Source organism: Jaculus jaculus, chromosome 1, assembly GCF_020740685.1.
Source record: "Jaculus jaculus isolate mJacJac1 chromosome 1, mJacJac1.mat.Y.cur, whole genome shotgun sequence".
Lineage (NCBI taxonomy): Eukaryota > Metazoa > Chordata > Mammalia > Rodentia > Dipodidae > Jaculus > Jaculus jaculus.
Window position 1 is genome coordinate 60,117,823 of NC_059102.1, and position 22,650 is coordinate 60,140,472.

Sequence of the window (22,650 nt, forward strand, 5' to 3'; positions counted from 1 at the left end):
GCATCAAGCTCTTTTCTTATGCTCTCCTAAAAGACAACCAGAAACAAACGAATCCATTTCTTCTTTAATTTTAAACCGTGCGGCTTTGCCGTGTATATATCTTTCAGGATGCTTTGAAAGATGTCTTTTGTAGTCGAAAATCGCTTGTATCAAGGGCCTCTCACGGAGCTGGAAATGTCACGGAAGGGTTGGCGGTGTGCTTAGTCATACCGTCCACCAGATGGCAGCATTTCCCAAGCACGAGAAAGACGCCCAGGACACCCACTGTGCCACGCGAAGGAAGATTTTTCTTTCTAAGGAAAGGCACTTGTTTTCTGAGTCACTCTCAAAAATTCCTCAAATAAATATCCTTGCCCAAGCACGTGGGCTTTTTTCAAGGGGTCTGGGGCGGGGGAACGACATATACTCTACCGGCCACTGTTGCCCATAAATAAAGATCTGGCTGCGAGCGATGTCCACTCTGTTCCAGGCTAAAGCTAAACTCAGTTGGTCCGGGGCTGACGCATTGGCTCCTGTACAGAGTGGGGAAAGGGAGAGAGAGAAAGAGAGAGAGAGAGAAAAGAAGAAACAACGATGATTATTACACCAAGAAGACACACTGTACCCTTTGTCATTGGCCCCTCTTCCTGAATATCAGACTGGGCAATGCAGCAAGGGTTCCTCCGACTCCCCACTTTAATTGCCTTTTGGGGGAAGATTCTTCTTTGTCACGGAGCTATCAGGGTCTCACTAAGCCCAGGCTGGCCTCAAACTCACGATCCTCCTGCCTCAGGCTCTAGAGTGCTGGGATTACAGGGGTCACCGCACTTGGCATTAGCTGCATTCCAGTGTTCAATAGCCACACGTGGTTAGCAACTCCAGAGACATTTCTACCACCACAGAGGGTCTGCTGGCACCCAGCTGGTCTAGACACACGCATGCGGCCCCACAAGCAGCTGCATGTGGGGCTGACAGTGGATGCAGCCGAGCGGGTAGAGGGAACATCCAGTCATTTCAGCCTGCCATTTTGTGGCTCCATCAAACTGGGCTGACTCTAAGGTCCATCGTCTGTGAAATGTGGACAGCGAGAATGACCCTGTTTTACCTGGCTGAGAGGCTGAGCATGAAATAGGGTCATGCCAGAGAATTCACACACGAACAGGTTTGTTTTACTCCCCACCAAGACCCTTGATACACAGGGAAGAAGAGGAGCCATCCTCCACACTGGCCCGCTTTGCTCGGCTTGGTGGCTCACCAGGCGCGGAGGGCAAAGAGAAAGCCCTTTTTGGCTCAGAGAGTTTGAACAATTTGACAGGCTTTTAGACATTTCCATATGTTCCCATTTGTACTGTCCCAAATAACACGGGGCTTTGAGTCTACAGGTTGCATAGGGCAAATGAAGATGCTGAGGTGGAGAGAGGTTGGGATGGAGAGTGGAAGGTCAAGTAACTCCTTACAGGGGTAAACACAGGGTTACTCATGGCACAGCAGCAGTCTAGCCTTTGAGAGCCATGGAGAATGCTGCACATTCCCCTGGGCTCAGCAGTGGCTAGGAGCAGTGAGGTGGGACAGGTCCCCTGCTGACTGAGCTGCATATACCAGTGACTCCCTAACTTACATCAGAAATATCCCTATGCCTGGGTGTCCCAAACCAGCTAAATGACAGTGCTTGAAGGAGCTTCTGCAGCCCCCAGGTGTTCTCAATGTGCGGCAGCTGCTGAGCCACTGCCCCCCTTGCCTTTCCTCCCTTCTCTTGCCTTTCTTCTGGGTTCTGCAATGGTGACATTAAGAATAATGCAGAGCTGGGTGTGGTGGCTTTAATCCCAGCACTCGGGAGGCAGAGGTAGGAGGATCGCCATGAGTTCAAGGCCACACTGAGACTACATAGTGAATTCCAGGTCCAGGTCAGCCTGGGCTAGAGTGAGAGTCTACCTTGAAAAACAAAAACCAACCAACCAAACAAACAAACAAAGAAGCAAAAATCAAGCAAACAGCTGCTGTGGTGACTTATGCATGCGATCCCAGCACTGCGGAGGCTGAGGCAAGAAGATTGCCTGGATTGGAAGCCAGCTGGAGCTACAGGGTGAGACTGGACCTCAACAAGTAAGCAAGCAAACAAAATAAGACAAATCATATAAACAAAGCATTCACTAAAGAAGCACTTTATTGCTTCTCAGATTGGAGCATGCTTTTTTAGCCTAGCCTGGAGAGCTTCTTACAGACTTTTCTGTCTTTCTTCTATGTTTCTGATTGTGTAGCTCCAGTTTCAGCCCTGAAATGGCGCATTTCTTACAGGCTCCAGTGATGCTGCTGCCTCTTACCTGGGGCTACACTTTGAATAACAAGGCCCCTAAGGGCTATGTTTTCTGCAGAGGTCTGACTCTGGTGTCCATATGTTGGTGGGTTTAGTATAAACCACATTTTTGACATACCTTGGTGAGTGTTTAGGATGATGTATATCAATTCAGTCTGCACAGGCAATTTTTCTTCAAGAAAGTTACTTATCTTCTCAAATAACACCAAACTCATATCAAGATGAGCAACATAAATGACGCATAGAGGAGACAGTGTACACCATCAGTTTGGAGAGAACAAAGTAAAGGCTCATTGGGCATAAAGGTGGTGCGTCATACTCTGATTATGTTTTCCCCTTCTATTTGTGCATGTGCATGTGAGGGTGGTGTGTGCGTACATCCACATCTGTGTGGGTACACATGTGCACACATACATGTAGAGGCCAGAGGTGGACACCAGGTGTCTATCTCAATTGCTTTCTACCTTATTTACTGAGACGAGGTCTAACACGTGAACCCAGAGCTTTCCAGTCGGCTAACCTAGCCATCCAGCTTTCTCCAGGGTCCTCCGTCTCCATCCCCTGAGTTCTGGAACTACAGGCCGACCACCATGCCCACCTGGTGCTTACAAGGGTGGTTGGGGTCTCAGTTCTGTTCCTTACACTCACAGGGCAAGGGCTTTATTCACTGAGCCATCTCCTCAGCATCTATTTTTTTTTTACTTTTTTCATTTTTTTTATTAGATATGGGCATATTTTCTTTTAAACAACACTTGTTGGTACCATCCTTTCCCTCCTCTCTGCCCCTTTTATAAAGAGTCCTTCCTTGTTGGGGGTGCAGGCCAACCCCATGGGGATTGCAGGTGGTGGTGCACGACTTTAATCCCAGCACTCAGGAGGCAGAGGTAGGAGGATCATGGCAAGTTCGAGAATTCTAGGTCAGCCTGGGCTAGAGTAAGATCCTACCTCAAAAAACAAAAAACAAAACAAAACAAAAGCCTATAAGCCTATTTCTTATTTTACCTGACATAATTATTGTATTTTGTGTTATGTATTATGTATGTATTATGTGACATTTAGATACATGTACACCATGTAACTAGCATTCATCACCACAGACATAGAACATTTTGGTGGTGTATTCAGAACATTTAGAATCCTATTAGCTATTTTCAAATGTATAGTCAGTTGTCAACCATCTTTTTCCTACAGGACTATAGAATATTAGAAGTTTTCCTTCTATGCCAATACATTCCTGTAAATGGTAAATGTACTCAATCCATTCCCCTCATTTCTCCATATCTTTTCAGGTTCTGGTAACCAACATTCGACTCTGTTTCTATGAGACCAATTTTTATTTTCTAATAAAATTTTTTAGTTTCCAATAAAAGTGAGAATATGTGGTATTTGCCTTTCTGTGCTCAATTTTTTAAAAATGCCCTCTGGTTTCATCTAGATTGTTGCACATGACTGATGACACAATTTCATTCATTTTTATTATGAATAGCATTCCATTGCCTATAACTACACCATATATTCTTTAGTCATTTATCTACTTATAGATATCCAAGTTGACTATGTATCTGGATTATTGTGTGTAGTGCTACAATAAACATGTGAGTATGGATGTCTTTGGTTTCATTTCCTTTTGAAATATACCTAGTCATGGTAATAGCTGGACCTATTAATAATAATGCTTCTTTTTTTACTTTTCAGAGAAACCACATTCTGTTTTCTAAACTGAATGTATCAATTTATTTCCCAGTAACAGTGAAAGAGAGTACCCCTTGACCTATTTGGCTGCTCTGTTGGTCATTGCTGACTTGCTATAATTGTTTGTTCATTCCCTTTGCCATCTATGTGTCACAAACTTCTGAGCTACTCAAGCCAATAACAGCAGCACAAAACAGCCCAAACCTGAACAAGAGCACACAGCAGGAAGCAGTGATTGGGGTCAAGGTGAGCCACATGCCTGAATGCAATTAGGTAAGTGTCAAATAAAAACATGAAGCCAGTGGATCTTGACTTTTCAAAAATTGAAAATTCATCACTCAAGAATGGTCCTTGTTGACAGTTTGGATCAGGGCAAAGTGACTAAAACCATCCTCGTTTGCTTAGGACAGTGACAGTTTTAACACTACAATCCCTACATTCTGGCATATGCTAGCGTCTTCAGTGAGGCTGGATGGTTAATCACCCTGTCCTTAACTGTGGCTATATGCTGGCATTTCCTAAAGAGCTCTAATGCACTCTGCTTCAGATGCATCCCCAGAGATTCTGGTTTTACTGGTCCTGGGAAGTATAGTTTTTGTGTGTATGCAGGTGCGTGTGTGTGTGTGTGTGTGTGTGTGTGTGTGTGTGTGTGTGTTCATGTCTGTGCATGCATGTGGTGTGTGTTGGCTGGGGGATAACCTTGGTGTTGTTCTTTAGATGCACTCCACATTTTTTGAGACAGACTCTCTGATTGGCCTAAAACTCACCAAAGTAGGCTAGATTAGCTAGTCAGTCAGCCCCCCAGGATCCACCTGTCTCCACTTCCCTGGTACTGGGCTTGTAGGCAGTACGTGATCCCTGGCTATTTAAAAATGTAGCTTCTGGAGATCAAACTCAGGTCCTTATGCTTACAAGGCAGACACTGTACTGACTGAGCTATCTCCCCAGCCAGCAGACCAGTGTTTGAAAGCTTCCCAGGTGATTCTAAATGGAAACAGAAGGTTAAGAACCGCTAATAGTAGTAGAAAAAGTTTTCACTTGTTTGCTCACTCATCTTTTCATTAATCTATGTGACATTCAAAAGTCATGATTTAGTGCATTCTCAGATGATGGCCACTGTGCCAGTATGAGGACCAAGACAAATCAGATGAAGACTGTATCTTGAAGAGCTTCTAGTCTAGAGATAGAGGGAGCTTAGTTATTACTCTACCAACCCATTCAACAGTTCATTTACCTGCCCAACAGATACTTACAGAATAGCTTTAGTTCTCAGAACTGTTTGGATATTGCACTAGTTGTGAACATTGCTAGCTATTAGTCATCCTTTCCCTCAGAGATTACATTCTACTTGTGGGGTGTCATCAGTCAGCAAAGAAACAAAACTTGTCAAGAGTATATTCATGCTACAGAGGACTGTGCCACTCCCAGTGTGTAGCAGACAGCTTCAGGTTCGCTGAGATGAACTTCCAGACCAGGCACAGTTATGGAAGAAGGGATATTTATTGAAGCTTACAGATCCAGGGGAAGTTCCATAATGGCAGAAGAAGCTTGCCTACTTTCACAGAACCAAGGAGAGAGAGAGAGAGAGAGAGAGAGAGAGAGAGAGCGGGAGGGAGGGAAGCACCAGCCAAAAGCCAGATGCCACACAGCACAGCACACTTTGCATATCTTTAGATTGAAATCTGAAATCTGAAATCCACCATTACACCTTAAGATCCGCCCAGTGACACTGCCTCCAGCTAGGTGGCTGCAGATGAAAACTACAAACTAATAAAAAACTGAATATATTGGGGGCCATCTATTCAAACCACCAGACAGGTCACGTGGGACCCATGCCTGTATAAACAAATCACTGTGCCAATACCATTCTGGTTTCCTAACTTGCATGTTGCCATGACAATATTGTTCCAACTGGCTGGAACAACCCACAGGCAGGCTGGAAATGGAGTGATATAGTAGCTTCACAGGCACAAATATCTCAGGGACTTGTGTCTCTGGTTCATCCATGTGGGAGGTGGAGGATTAAATGCTGCTCTGAAGAACTGAAGTGAATCTAGACTTGACATGGATTCTGGTTTGGGCTCAGGACACTCACCCATGTGCTCTGCTTCTTGGGCTGGTGGTCATGTGGACTTTCAAGGAGTCTCATACAGGCACAGATGTAAGAAAGGTGATAATAGTGACAAGGGTAGTGGTGGAGCTGCTCAGCTAGGATGAGTGGACAGGAGGCCTGTCTCACAGGTCCTCAGGCATTTGATCTGGGACTTAGATGATGAGGAAATGCACATATGTGATGAATTGAGGAAGGAATATCAAGTGCACAGACCTTAATATGGGTATGAGTATACATAGGTAGGGGATGTAAAAATTCTACTTTAGTTATTCTGCCTTTCTTCAGAAGGTCAGGGAAATGTAAGTGCATAAATGATGACCACATGGTTGAAGTCACAGGACATAAGGGAGGAAGAAAGACACTCTAGCTAAGGGACCAGTGCACACAGCTTCGGCAATAAAAGAGAAAGTTATGTTTGGGAAATTTAGGGCAAGGCTTTGGGTCTATGTATTTGGGGAATAGAAACAGAGATAAAGCTAGCAATGGGAACTAACAAGGATGTGGGAGAGCTTCCTCTTTTTCCTAGAGGATAAAGCTAGCAATGGGGACTTACAAAGATGTGGGAGAGATTCCTGTTTATCCTGGAGGCACAGGGAAATCACTTAAGGCACTGTCTTAGAAATGGTGCAGTCACATCTGTGTCTTTGAAATATCACTTTGACAGCATCATAAAAATGATAGGGGCCATTAGACTGGGGAGTTTGGGAGAGGAAAGAGGTGGGATATTCTAGTATAGGGTTACTGTAGATCAGAGGGAGAAGCTGGGATGGGGAAATATTGAGAGAGAAAGACTAATAGACTTGGATGTTAAAATGGAGAGCAATTGAGAAACAAGTCAAAGTGATCGCTTGGCTTCTGGTTTGGGATCTGGGGACATATGGCTGCCTGAGACTGGCAATGCAAGATGTAAGGCAAGATTTTAATAGCAGCAGAGTTCTACTCTTGGCAACATTGAGACCAAGGCGTCCACAGTGGACCCATGGTGCACTCTTGGCTACTGATGTCTGGAACAGTGCAGTGGTCAATGCTAGAGACGGAGATTGAGGAAATGTCAGCGTGAACATGACCTGAAGAAGGCAAAGGGTGATGAATGAAATCATCAACAATTTGAAAGGATGAAAGTAAAACAATCACTAGAAAGGACACACACATACTAGAGATAGTATGGAAACCAAGATTTATGGGAAGAGGGACTTTTAAGAAAGAAGAAATGGGCAAAGGCTGCAGAAGACAAGTGCTGTGGTAGGGGTGCTGAGGGTTCACAGGTGAAGGGTTTAGTCTTCTGCATGAACACAGCTTCACTGTGCACTCCGTAGGCCATACTCTAGAGGACGTTCCTGGGTCCTTTCTGGGGGGGGTGTGTGCTTTTGCAAAGGATTGTGGGATTCTGGCCTCTTTCTCTTTTATTTGCTGGCTATAAAGTGAGAATGTTTTTCTGCCAAGTGTTCTCTGCCCTTTTGCCATCTGACACCTCCACTCCTAGAGGCATAAAGCAGTGGGTCTATCAGATCATGGGCTGAAAACTCTAAGACCATGAGTCAAAATATGACTTTTCTATTTGCAAGATAATTTTTGATGTATTTTCTTGTATTGTGATCAAAAAAGCTTCTCTTCCTTCTGTGCAAATCTATGTATTGCTGGGATCAGCTAATGTATATATCAATTCATTTCCTCCTTGCTAGAACATAAACCTGAGATTTAGTTCACTTTATTTGCTGCTGTATTTAAGAGTCCAGAACAGTGCTTAGTACGTGACAGGTGAGTCTTAGTCTGTTGGGTTGCTATAGGGAAATGCTGTAAAGCAGTGGCTTATTAACCAGAGGTATTTATTTTCCACAACCTGGGGGCTGGGAATAAAAGAATCAAGGTGCCTTAAGATTTGATGTCTCATGAGGCCCCTGGTGCTTCCCTTTGTGTGCTTGGTGTTGGAAGGGTCAGTGGTGCACATGGGCCTTTAAGCACAAGACCAGTGATGTAGACAAATTGAAATGTCTGGAAAAGCAGCTGGAAACTGCTTCTTTAAAGTGAAAAGGGAAAGTTCTTAAAAAAGGAAAATAAAATCATGTCCTAAAATTGTTAAAATCAATGGTAAGAATAAATACTCTGTCTATGAAATTGTAAAGAAGGGAAAATGTGTGTTTTGCGGGTATACCTCAAACTAAAAAAGTAGCCACGTGATAAACAGTTAGTCCTTCACCTCACATGCAATTACAGCAGTGTTGCATCTCCTGCATCAACACACAAAGGACAAGTAGAGTGCTTAAAGATATCCTGAGAGAGCTACATGCATAGACCTTTCTTCACATTCCTTTGCTAAAATTATTTAATTTGATTATTAGTTTTTGTTCATCTATTGTGGTGTCTAATTTATAAGTTAAACTTTACTACTAGTATGTATGTCTGTATAGAAAGAGACAGTGTTTATGGAGTTTGATGCTATCTGTGGCTTCAGGCATCTTCTGGGGGGGGGGTGGCTTGGAACATGTCCCCTGTAGATGGGGGGGTGGCCACTGTATTCAGTGTGTTCCTCTGTTCCCTAGAAATATTTTTGTAAAGAATATTATTCTTTTGTTAATGCATGTTGCTTTTTTGTTATTTTCTCCAACTATCTCTGTATGCAGTCCATGCTAATCCCTGTTTTATTATTCATCATTTAATGAGCTGGGTTTATAATGGGCCCAGGGTAGTATTCCAAGTTAGTTATTATTCACCACTGGAAGGCTTTCTTCTAAGCCACGACAAAATCAAATGACCTCCTGAAAGCATGGCTTTTCTATGCAATCCTGCCTGCAGCCTACGTCCTATTTCTATTCTATCAGCCAGTGTCATGGACTTCTGCCACCATCCAGGTCATACTCATTCTTGCACATGCTGATCCAGACAAAGGAGAGAAGACTGTATTTTGGGTGCCCCTCATCTCCAGGAACAGTATTTTTTTCTTTCTCCCTGACTTCTGCCCTTTCCCCTCCCACATGACTCCTGAATGTGCAAATATTTTGGAATATATTTTCTAGTTTCACTAAAACTGTAGTTTTGTACTTGTTTTTTTTTTTTCTCCTGCCTTTTGGTAGGTAAGTTTTTTTTTCAATTAAAAAACTTTAAAAATTGGTTTACAAAGGAGCTACAGACTACATTGAAACTAATCTTTGTACAAAAGGCCAAAAAGAGAAGGGGGAATAAATAAAAAGAATACCAAAACACCCAGGGACAAAATGGTAGGGGGAGAGAAAGACAAGGAAGGAAGAATCACAGGATCAGGAATAAAGGTGGGCGATTAGCATCTTACATACAACAACACAGCCCTGGTGACAATTGGATTGGAACCCACAACAAACAGCACGAGATTATTAAGAGGTTTAAAGGTAACAGTGGTATGGCAACTGGTTATTGCCACTGTTAAAAAAGATAAACTTGTTTTAGGCACCAAGATTAGAGCATTACCCCTCACCTGAAGGAGGAGGACAGACTTGGAGAGGAAGCAGACTCTGGACAGCTGCCTTTGGTGTGTGGCACATGGGTCTTCTCCATTCAATGTCAGCTATTCTCCCCAAAGCCTTTAGGCCCTATAGACTCTAGGTGAAGGGCCCTAGGATGTCATTGGGAGAAAGTGATATTCAGAAATATGAAGAATTGCTCTTGTCCACATTTTGCAAGAGAAGTTACTGGAAAAGTTGGGTAGACAGAGCTCATTCCCTGGTGAAGACACAGTGTGATTCCTGAAGGCAAGAAATAGGATAGCACACAACCCAGGGGAAAATCAAAGGTCCTCCCTAGCTGAAGCCCTAGTCCAATACTATTTGCCATGATTTTTATTTTTGGATACTGAGCTAGGACACAAGAGGAGTGGAGGGACAGATCACTGAACCTATGTTCAGCCCAGACAAGGAAGGCTGGGCTATTTGTGGTAGGTAAGCTTTTTGCAGCTTTCTAGAAGTGGAGAATGATGAACCCATGCCATCATTTCTATACCGGATTCTGCAGGTTGTATAGATGGAGTCTGTCTTGACTAGGGATTTGCATAAGTAGCATTCCTCTAAAAGAAGGATGAAGGGATGTGGTCAGTGAGGAGAGAGAGGTTTCCCTAGGAAGCTGCTGTAACCAGCCAAATCGAGACCACTGATGGCCTAATGGTAGCAAGCCAGTAGTGAAAGGGGTGTAAAGGGGTATAGGTGTAACAGAGTTACTTGCTCTTGGGGAAAATAAAATTTTTACTTATTTAGACGTATTCTTACTATGTAGCCCAGACTGGCCCCCAGTCTGTGATTTTTCTGCCTCTGTGTACTGAGTGCTGGGATTACAGCATTGTGTGTGGCTTTATTCATTTTGTTTAATGATGTCTAATTCAGTTGACTTTGAGGTGATACACAAGGAAGTCATTCAGATGACAGGAACCAGTGGCAAGGATAGAAGGGAGTGCTAGAAGTTATCATGTACACCTGATACCTTGTACTCTTGGCTCTACTTGACAAAGCAGAGCAATGAGAGGGACTGGTAAGAGAGGAAAGGAAATGGTCAAAAAGGCAGAATACACAGGATACCAAGGAAATGTAAAAGGAGGTATGATTGTCATCACACAATGAAGGCATTGTAAAATGGTAGGCATCTCACAAATACTATGTTCTTTTATTTTGTATTATTTTTTACTATGTTCTTTTATGTTTCCCTAAATCTGTACAGTGAATACCTGTCTTCTACATTGATGATCAAACTCCAAGGGGTGGAGTAATGTAAGAAGTGAGCTTTGCAGGGCTTTGAACTGAGCGCTTCCCTTCTGGAAGTTGGGGAAGAGTTGCAGCAGGATGTGGACAAAGCCTACATGTGACATGTTGCATGTGGCAATCACTGGGTTCAGAAGACCCAGTGAGGTCTTCATAGGCAGTGGAAACTGAATAAAATGGTTTGAGTAGAATCCACAAAATAAGAATTGGCTAAGTCAGCAGGGGAGCGAGTCAGGATTTAGAGTGTGTGGCAGGAATTCTGTAGAAAGGTAGACTATTGCTCAGAGTCTGATGGAAAAGAGGAGAAAAGTAAGATGCTTTCTAGATGACAGGGCTCTGAATGTGTTCCCAAGAGAAGGGAGGGAGGGAGACAAGAAGAGGTAGGTACTTGACAGGTGACAGTTTTGAGAATGGAGGCTGAGAGCAGACACATTTCATCAAGAAGACAGTTCTTCAATGAGCTAATGTGAGCAGAGATGGTCATGAGTGAAAAAGATGACAGAAAAAAGAGGTGGATGGACCGAGTGTTGAAGTGGTACATCCACAGAGGGCCAGAGGGCATAGAGAAGGCAGGACTATATCAGAGGATGAGGTCCAAAGCACCAAAAGGCAGAATTTAGAGCCATTTGAGGTAAGAGATAACAAATGTGTCATGGCTCCCTGAACACGTAGATATTTAAAAAAAAAAAACATTATAGGATGGAGAGATGGCTTAGTGGTTAAGATTCTTGTCTGCAAAGACTAAAGACCCAAGTTTGATTCCCCAGTACCCATATAAGCCAGATGTACAAGGTGGTGCATGCATCTGGCTGGAAGCCCTGGCATGCCCATTTTCTTTATCTGCCTCTCCCTCCAGCAAATAAATAAATATATAAATAAATAAAAATAAAAAATAAACATTATTTTCACTACTATTTATTAAGAAGTGCTCACCATCCATCAGCATTGTCAAAAATTATGAGATAGTAAGTAGTCCAGGAGAAACCTTCTGATAAGATTTTTTGGTTTTTATTCATTTTTCAAGGTGGAGTCTCACTCTAGCCCAAGCTGACTTGGAATTCACTATGTAATCTCTGGCTGCCTCAGACTCACAGTGATCCTCCCACCTGGGCATCTGAACTTGGATTAAGGGCATATACCATCTCGCCTGGCCTGATAGGTGTTTCAAAGGGGAAGTGGGAAGGTTCCAGAATCAATTCATCTATCACCCACTCTTCATGGGAAATCACAGAAATCTAATGATTCAAAGTTTTTAGTTTAAAGGCTTACTCCATTTCTATAGATTTCTTTAAATTTATATCAATACCACCTTCACATTAAATCCAATATTCCCTTTGTTCTTTCTTCCTTCTTTTATTAATAATATATATGCACATACATACATATGTACATAATGCACTTTGATCATATCACCCACATTTCCCGTTCTTGTCTCTTATCCCCCTCCCTTCCTCCCTCTGGTCTCTTTCCTCTTCCAAAATAGTTGTAGGGAATATTTATCTGAGGACTTGACTATCAGTGTTTGGGAATAAAACCATCCCAAAGATTGCTGAGCATGTCAACACGCTGTAAATGGATGCTATGAACCCTTTTTTGGGGGGAAGTGACTCACTGGGCGCTGGGAGTTGAAGCACAGTCTTGCTGGGTGGGTCTGGGTTTGAAGGGGCAAAGTGGGCTTTTAGAACTCAGAGCAGCACTAGGGTTCTGTGGTGTTCAGGGTGACATACCCCTTCCTATAGCAATGTGCAGGAGCATTTCTTCTTGGTATCTTTGGACCTTTCTTGTTTTATCTAAAGGATTTTGTCCTAGTTAAATATTCTTTCCACAGATTCATTTCTATCTCTATTCATCTATTTATTTGTAAATACTGCAAGTAAATGCACTTGGGTCCCAGCCTATGAGCATCCATCTGTCCTTTTATTAAAAGACATCAGATTCTCTACCTATATAAAAATACTACTGTGGGAGGAAACCTGCTGAAAGGCCCATCATGTGACTGGGGTTGCTAGGATACACCTTCAGTCTTCTCCCAGAGAAGAGACATCGCTACCCAGGAACCTCCTTTAGGAATGTGGCCGCTACAAGGAGAAAAACCAAATTCAAGGCAGGAAACATGCACACAAAAAGTAGATGAGGTTTGTGTATAATTTATTCGTTGCTCTATTTTCTTGCCCTGAATGTTAACTCTCTTCTCTCGGTAAAAATAACTTTAAATCAATCCCAAGAGAAGCTTAAAAGGAACAAGAAAAGACCAAACTAATTTTAGCTGAAGAAATTCCTATTTGGCTTACAGAGACAAACAAACAGTTATCCAAGTGAGCACATCTCTTTGAAGGGAGATGGGATTGACTTTTTTGGGGTTATTAGGTAATAGGAGAGGTGTTAATAATGAAAATTCCATTCATGCTTAGCTTGTGCCTGACATTATTTCTAAGTGTTCATGTACTGAATTCTCACAACAATCTAGAGGTGCCCTCATTTCCATCTTGTAGATGGGGAAAATGAGATACAGGACCTTGGAATAGCCAGGGAATATCAGAGATGAGATTTCAGCAGAGGCAGTCTGGTTTTACAGCTGTAAAAAAATTATATGTATATATAATTTTAAAATATTTATTTATTTGAGATAAAGAGAAAGGGGCAGATATATAGAGGGAAATAGCTAGCTAGATAGATAGAGAGAAAGAATGGATGTGCCAGGGCCTCTAGCCACTGCAAATGAACTCCAGATGCATGTGCCACCTTGTGCATTTTGCTTATGTATGTCCTGGGGAATTGAACCTGGGTCCTTTGGCTTTATAGGCAATTACCTTCACTGCTAAGCCATCTCTCCAGCCCCCAAATTATATGTATTTTTGAGATAGGGTCTTATTACGTTGTCAAGGCTAGCCTCAAATCTGACAGACTCCTGCATCTACCTCTTGAACTCAGGGGTCACAGGCCTGCATTATAGCTGAAATTCTTGACTCCATTTTCTTGTTTCTAGAGTTAGGGTAGTGAACAGAACAGAGGCAAACTTCAGGGACAAGACCTGTATTCCTAGCAGATTTCATTTGATCAACAATTTTTATTATCTCTCATTTTCTTCCAGCTTTTATTGGAGGCACTTGGGAAACAGGTTGAGTCAAAGTCTACCCTCAATGGAGAGAAAAAGAAAACCCAAATATTTACATATATATTTCTCCTTTGGGTTCTATTAGTGAGATTCTCCTTTGGATGGAACTCTTTGAAGGTCTTCTTACATCCACTCTGACAGATTCTGAAATATCTCAAAATAAATTCAGCAATTATTTTTTTTTTTGGAACAGCATCAAATACTGCTTCTAAACTGGTTTCCACCCGACTCTAACAGCCCCTTTCACTCCAATCATTCCATCGTGATTGCCCTCCCTCCTCAATAATCATAAATGCAGTTAAATAATCTTGAAGAAAAAGTGAATACTTACATAACAGCAATTTAGGTAATATTTTCTAAAAGGGTTCTCCTTTACAAAACACTTGTCACTTGTTTCCTAATTAGGAGTATGCATATGGAAATAAATATGATGTGTTGAAATGATATAGTTTATAAGTATATTTTAAGAGTCAACTGTTTAGATAAGATTATATATACTGATGTGAGCAAAATGAACCCTGTTTGGAAAATTTTATATTCTATTGATTTGTACATATTGATTTTCTGTATTAGGATTTTTAATTAATTAATCAATTAATTTGAGATACATACAGAGAGAGGGGAGAGAGAGAGAGGGGGGGGGGTTTGCCAAGGCCTCCAGCCACTGCAAATGAACTTCAGACACATGTGCTATCTTGTGCATCTGGCTTATGTGTATAGTGGAGACTTGAACCTGGGTCCTTAGGCCTTGCAGACAAGTGCCTTAACTGCTAGGCTATCTCTGTAGCTCATGTATTAAGATTTTTAAAATGGTTATTTTTCTCAATTTGAAATTGTTCCAAGCAAGAAACTGTCATCTTGTTCATTTTATGACCCCCCAGATGTTTATTGGGCATAACAGATTTGGATTTGTATGTGGATTTCTGTGGCCTTCTGGATCTTAGCAGTGCATTCCTAATGTCTTTATAATTAAATTTCTCCAGAGCCTAGTTATTTTCATTTGAGCTTTCAAATACATTTTTTAAACACTTTCTATACTTCTACAGTAATTTAAAAAATATTTGGCTATTTGCATGTCTGTGTGTGTGTGTGTGTGTGTGTGTGTGTAGTCAGGGCCTCTTGCTACCCAAAATTGAGAGGAGTTTGTGCTTCTTTTTGTATCCATCTTATATGGATGGCTTGGGAATTGAACTTAGGCCAGCAGTGTTTGCAAGGAAGTGCCTTTCATTGCTGAGCTATCTTCAGAACACCCACTTCTATAGCATTTTAAGCCTGTTTGATACCCCTATGAAGACACAACAGTTAAGATAATGCCTTTTACATGGTCAGTAGTTCTAGAATTATATTGTTGTTTTTGATATTTGGACTGCCACCCTCTGGCCCCTCAGAGAACTGAATGAGATTCTAGCCATATGGGCATGTCTGGGCTCAGTTTTGGTCTCTGTCTGAGTAGGAGAGAGTAACATTTTCCAGACAGGTTGTCACAACTTCTGTGGGTCAAAGGGAAAGAACACTGAGCTTCTTTGTTATCTGTGGTGGCTTGGGAAAGGTTTTTTAGCCTTCCTAAGACTTAGTTTCTTTACATGAAAATCCAAGTCAAATTTCTTTCATGTCTTCCATGGCTCCGGGAACACTGGGGAAGAGGGAACAGGCAGAATGTAAAAACCAGAGGATGAGGAGGAGTACTTTTTAGTATGCTGTCATCCAGACATAAGGTGGCCATTGCATTCAGGACCTCACAGCTGCAGTCATTATCTGCATGAGATCTGCACAATTTGGGGCACATCAGCATTGCATCATGAATATTAGAGTCATCAAAATAGAGGAGGGACTAGCTGAGAAAGATAGAGTTCAGTGGAAAGAGGACTGGGGAAAGAGGAACAAAAGATGGTAATGGAGGGAATTATGATAAAAAAATCATGTACAAGTATAAAAATTGTCAATTAAAGAAGATTTTTTAAAGTCATTTTTATCAAAATGCAATCAAAACCAAAGTTAATAAAATTTGCTTTAAAAGATGGTTTTGTAGATTAAATAGGATGGATAACAAGTAGAGGAAAGATGATTTGTTAAAGCTTTGTACAAGTATTGTTAGTGTTTTATATAGTCTTGTCAATTTTTGCCAATTTAATAATCATCATTAAATAAATTTAGCAGGTTAATAACGCCACTGCATGCAGACCACTGCTAGGTAGAGAGCAGTTACTGGCTGGGTCATTACGGTTTCTGCTGTGGTCAGGGTGAATGATTAGCTACCATCCAGTTTTTAAAAAATGATACTATATAATGGAACAGAACTTCTCAGTATTAAGTACAGACTGTCCCTAAATTCTCCAGGGTATAAGCACATGCCAGAATTACTGATTTGTATTGAGTGGTTCTTTGCTAGTACGGGATGTCAGTCAGATGCTGCCTCTCATGAGCTTTTCTCTTCTGATACTCCTCCAAATGAGCTGAAGCATGAGGCTAAGGAAAGCATGGAGTGAGAAAAATTTGCTGCAATATAAGAGCCTAGATTTAGATTTAGCTTTTGTGTTGGATTGCAAGAAGGTGGTTGTTTTAGGAATGTAATTTTGGAGGACTAGGTATGTCTTGGCAGCCAGGTTTCTCATGGACACTGAGTATTCCCCATGAGAGCTGGCCACAACCACCCTAATTGGGAACACCTCTGCTAGTATTCCCCACGCTGCCTGGTGGCTCCCGATTCAAGCAGCTGGTGGAACTGCTACACCTGTCCTAACTGGATCATCTCTCCTGACTGGTCACCTGCCCCAATGGGTCACCTTTTCTCCCAGAGTCACCTGTCCTGATTGGTCATTTTTCAGACCGTCACTAGGTCTGTTCATTTCCTAGCTATGGGGGATAGGACTGGCAGGAGGTGGTCAGCTCTGTTTTGATTTCACTCTTGTTGAGCTGGGTCCACCTTTTCTGTTTAAGCTCTGCTCACTTTGGAGAAGTGTTCCTTGTTTTATTTTTGAATCTGGATATTAGTCTTTTAGAGAACAGTGCTGTATAAAAACCTCATAAAACCAGGTATTTATGCTACACCTTTCTAGTGATATTTATCAAGTGTTTGTGTAGTCAACACTACTACTCTTTCCTTATGTTCTCACAACATATGTAAGTAGAAAGGACGTATGAAGTTTTGTGGCTTATGATTAATAACTCTGTGAAGGCCCTTGCTATTTCCTTGTTGATACTGACTCACCTTAATGGATGTATTATCTTTATTGTGCCATTTCTGCAACAAAAGATATTTCAAAAGTCTCCGATTTGTTAACAAAGAACTTTGTAAAAATGTTCTAAAGCAGAAAAGCACATAATTAATTGCAAGATTGAGAGAGTTAAAAAAAATCCACACTACAGGGTTATTCTGCTTGTGATAGGACAAAGAAATTCACTTATACAACATAGTGGACAAAGTATCTGCACATTCCACATCATTATTTTTGAGCAGGATTCTGTAGAAATGTGTACCTTGAGGTTTTGGGATATTTTTCTGAAATTATTACATTAATGATTTCATCCCTTTTGTCCTGTCTGTTTCTTTTCCTCATTCTTTCTTTGAGTACTATGCCATCCAAAGACCATATGTACTTTATCCTTACTAAAGTTTTTCCTGCACACATTTGAGTCTTCTAGTTTTATATGATTGGTTAGTAAAGCCACTGGTCTCATTGCCTTAGAGGGTTCAGATCTCAGCATCCAATTTACACTGATTTATTTAATCTCCTTCCCCTAGCCCAGCCTTCTCCTAGCCTCTGGTCCTGTTTTGGCTTCCTTAGAAAATATATCTGTTTAGTTGGAGAGGGCTTTGAGGACGAGGGAAGAAGAAATGGAATTCTGGCTACTTTTGAGAAAAGACTTAAGTTCTTTCATATTTTCCTCCCCCAGTCTTCCTTTTGAGTTTCTGGATGCCCTGATTTCTAGGTCTTTTAGGCATTGTGAGGTAAGACAGCTTGACACTAGCTTGGTATTCAGTTTTCTTTTCTGGTCTGCTCTTTTCCTTCTTCTCATCTGCTTTCATCTTCCAGGTCTAGGAATGGCACACTTTAGGTCTGATCACACCCCACTGCTTACAGCATAGTCACATGGTCCCAACTTCTCTGCAAAGGATTTGAGGATATTTAACTTCCAGTATGTAAGAAGAAAATCAGTACAGTAGGCATAAAATATTGCTTCTGCCCTAACGCTTTAAGTCAAAACCATACACTCTTGTTTTGGATGGGTTCAGTGGAGGTCAGTAGATTCTTGTGGTCAGTGGCCATATTTGTCTTGCAGCCTGTCTACCAAGAAAAAGTTAGTTACCGTTGGTGGTCCAAAATGTGTCAAAAATGGGGCACTGCTTCATATCTAGTTCTAGTCACAGATCTCAGGATGCAGAGTACCCTAGTTCTAGACTCAGGGAACCTGGGTTCATGTCTAGATCCTATCAACTTGTACCTGTGCGATTAGATTTTCTGCACATCAGTTTCCAGAGACAGTATCATATGGATACTGTGAGGACTAGCTTAGTCTCAGAGCATTGTCAATTGTGTGCAAGTTATTATTACATGCTGGCTTTATTATTAGTTTTGACATGCACGGGCAGGAAGACAAGGAACAGTGGGATGTAAATTAAGCCTGAATGTTTATGGCCTTATCTTGGTAAACCCTGCATGCTTTCCACTATGACATTTACTTATATCCTTAGGGGACCCTGAGACTGCAAGTTTAGCCAGAGGTTTCATTAACATCTCATTACAAATGTGGTTTTCTATATGTATCTCCTCCAACTTGCTAACTTAGCTCAGAAAGTTCAGTCAAACCTTCTCTTCTGGTTCCTAGAAATGCCCTTCCAATTCCCAGGAAACTGTAATTATGTGCATAGGATTAGCATTAAGTTTTCTCTACAACCCATAAAACTCCCAATTCTAAGAGTTTAGTGCATTCAGCTGCTTAGCTGAGCTGTCCTCTCCCTCTATTGGAAAAGCATCTTTGCTTCAATAAATCTGTTTCTGCTTCAAGTCTTCTTTGTGTCTATCTTTGATTCCTTTCTCTGGGTAGATAAGGAATTTCAGAAATTACCAAGTCCAATGACATCATCATCATTATTTTTATTAATGTAAACAATATATTTCAGAATAGTGTGGCTGTCAGTCCATGTGATTGTACAATTAGGACTAGGTGGTGGGTGATCCAGTGATCGATGCTGATTCATTACCATCAAGCAGGTCCAGGAAGTAAAAGCACAACTCATTCTCCTGCTGAGGATCAGAAGCAATGAGTTCTTCACAAGCCGAGAGCTGCTCAGAAGTAGTGGCTTTGCAGAGTGTAACATGCAGATCTCTGAGCACCCCGAGCTGGGTGCTTTACCGAATCAGAAGCAGGCATAAGTTGAAAGGGAAAAGATTCTTAGTTCTGAAGAATGAGGGGCAAGGGTAACTACATCAGTCATCAGAAATGGCTGCATGTTGCTGGGAAAGAGAAAGGGCCTGGTTGTCTGCTGACTTGGCTTCCAGTTCTGTCTCCATTTTTAGTTTTGTTTTCTAGGTTTTATCTATGGCTCTGCCACCTTTGAAAGTCTATAGTGAGATGATCTTATGGATATGGGCAGAACCTTAAAAATCTGCTGGGAGCATGCTTACCCAGATTATGGACTTGGGGGTTCCAGTGTTCATGGTCCCTGTGAACACATGTGTCACCTTTCTTGGTAAAGCCTCAGAGCCAAGGGCACCATGCTCTTACCCTCCAAGGAGAGGCACAAGTCTAAGTCCTACTCTTTTATAGTTGTATGGAAGAAACTTAAGAAATCATTCTCTCTACGAGTTGACACCCAATCTCTGCTGGCAAAACATTGGTCTGTTTGCAAAAAGACCTTGAAAAGCTGCTTAGGTCAGGTGAACCTTGAGAACAGTGGTGTAAACATTACAGAACAGGGAAGAACTGCTCTGCTTCAAAGAAGAGTTTACTTCATGGCTTAAGGGAAGCTGAGAAGACAGCAAACACCTCAAAGTACTAGTGGGAGCCATGATGTGGTCTGACATCTGGGAAGTCATGGGGGGAGGTCCATGGGGATTCTCATGTGTGAAATACCAAAGGATGTTAATGATGCAGCAGATGCTATTCAGTTATACACTGTTTGCGTTATTGAGAAGTTAATCTCTCTCCTAACCATGTCTTTGTTTCTAGAAACGTCTACAGTTTATTAAATGTTTGTGATGGTTAATCTCTATTGTTTACTTGACAGGATTTAGAGTCATGATAGAAATAAATCTCTGGGCCTATCTGTGAGGGATTTTTTAGATTAGGCTAATTGAGGTGGGAAGGCCCACCCTAAATATGGGGGACAACATTCCATGGGGTGGGGTGGCCTGGACTATATAAAAAGATAAAGATAGCAGAGCACAGGCATTCATCTCTCTCTGCTTCTTGATGTGGATGCAATGAGACCAGCTGCCTGAAGCTCCTGCCACCATGCCTTCTCCACCAAAATGAACTGAAGTCAAAATAAAATCTTCCTCTTTAAGTTGTCGTGTTGGGTATTTTGTTGCAGCATTGAGCCAAGAAGCTAATACAATGCCCAGAATAAGTAAATTTTATTTTCTTGGTTTTGTCTTGAAGATGGAAAGGCCAACCACTACATCTTGACTTTCATGATGAGGAAAAGAAATAAAGTGTATGGAATCAGGAAATCTAAGGCAGGAGTGACCAAGAGAATGGAAGTCTTTCAGGAGTTGGTAGAAATCCTGAGGAATATATGGGACTCACATTTCTGTGGACCATTGTGGAGTCCACTCCATGGCATTTCAATGATGCAGAGATGACTGGATGGCTATTTTTAAATAGTTGTTTTAATTGCAAGGGTGGAAGAGAGAAGAGACAGACAGAGAGAATAGATGCATGAGGGCCTCCAGCCCCTGCAAATTAACTCCAGATGCACGTGCCACTATTGCATTTGGCTTTATGTGGATACTGGATAGTGAGGAATTGAACCCAGGTCATTAGGCTTTTTGCAGGAAAGCTCCTTAAGCTCTGAGCCATCTTTCCAGCACCGCCCCCATGGTTTTATGTGACTTTGGATAGTGGTTGATAAGGCTATGGTCCAATCACTTCTATTGATAAATAATATTAAATTCTTGCCACTGGTCAAGAATGCTTTCAGATGCTGGGACACCAACGCAAAGAAGAACTATTCTTTTCCTCTGGACTTGTCCTAACAAAAAGGAACATTTACCTGTAGCCAGAGTGAAGATACCTCCCACTTTATTAATACTGCCCACTTCCCTGCCTAAGAAAGTTCAGGTTTGAAGATAGATATCTGATAACCATTTCAAATTAGATAGAAGTTCTGTGAAAAATGCTTTGTGAATTGTAAAGCACTGTACAAATGAAAGGAATTTAGAGGTATAAGTGATTTTTATTGCATTCCCTTGGAGGAGACAAACATGAATGTTTGAAATTTCTGTCTACCTCAGCCCCTGCTCTGAAATCCATTTGATTTTTCATGAAAATAAACTGTAATCAAGTTTGTTTCAAAGGATCTTAGCATCTGTTCAACCATCTTCTAGGTGCATCCCTTATTGGTGCTCTGTTCTGGACTGTCACATGAAGGCTGAATATTTTCTGTTTGGTTTCTTAGAGTATTGTTTTCAAATTTATGGAGCCTTTCAAATTTAGCATTTTATGGATTCTTGTATATTTTGAACCTAGGAAATGTCCCAGTTTCCTGGGAACTTAAGAACCTGTTTTATGAACAATAGGAAATGATCATATGTTGCTTACTATGAAGAAGGCAAACAGAGTAGTGATTTCAGGTTTCTCCTTTTTGTTAACATTATTTATTTATTTATTTATGAGAGAGAGAGAGAGAGAGAGAGAGAGAGGGAGAGGGAGAGACAGAGAGAGAGCTGGAGAGAGAATGGGTATACCAGGATATCTAGCTATTGCTAACAAACTCCAGATAAATGTACCTCCCTGCACTTCTGGCTTACTTGGGCTCTGGAGAATCAAACCTTGGTTCTTAGGCTTTGCAGGCAACTGCCTTAACCACTAAGCCATCTCTTCAGCCCTCAAGTTTTTCTTTATGTCATTCCACATAAGAAATGAACCATTGATTTCCTTTTTCATAGGGAAGGGAACTGAGGTACACAGAGGTTCCATAATTTAGTTATTGGTCCCAGTCAGTAAGAAATAGGATTTAAGTTGAGATTATCTATTGATGTCAATGATACTTTGTGATAATAATACTGTATTTCTCCTTAATGGAGTTGGGAGACATGTATCCTAAAGCAGTTTGCAAATATTAAAATATATTTTGATGTTTAAAAATTTATTTATTTATTTATTTATGTATTTATTTATGTGTGTGTGTGTATGCATGTGGTGTGTGTATATATGTGTGTGGATGGACACACATATGCTTCAGTGCAGATGTGGAGGTCAGAGGATAACCATGAGGTATCTGCTCTTCTTCCACCATCTTTGAGACATGGCCTCTTGCCACTGAAAATGAATGCCAGTATGGTTGTCCCTGGAACTTCACTCCACCTCCCATTGTCATAGACACATTTGAGATCACAGTCACATACACCACCTTGGGGCTGTATGTCTGTGCTAGGGAAATTGAACTCAGGTCAGCAGGCTTTGCAAGCAAACAACTTTAACAGCTAAGCTATCTTCCTGGCCTCCACATATTATGATCTCTTAAAATGTTATACATCAGTATTTGAAGCTTAGG

At 41.4% G+C, this 22,650-nt stretch overlaps 1 protein-coding gene across 11 annotated transcripts in view; it reads right to left on the bottom strand.

The window, feature by feature from the left end:
- The window catches only part of Trpm3 (transient receptor potential cation channel subfamily M member 3), a 980,795-nt gene that overhangs the window by 112,629 nt on the left and 845,516 nt on the right, over positions 1-22,650 (bottom strand). For all 11 annotated transcript variants that reach the window (XM_045151751.1, XM_045151752.1, XM_004653125.2 and 8 more), the window contains one exon: positions 412-512. In XM_045151751.1, coding sequence (XP_045007686.1) covers positions 412-512 — 101 coding nt within the window. The remainder of the gene's footprint in view (positions 1-411; positions 513-22,650) is intronic.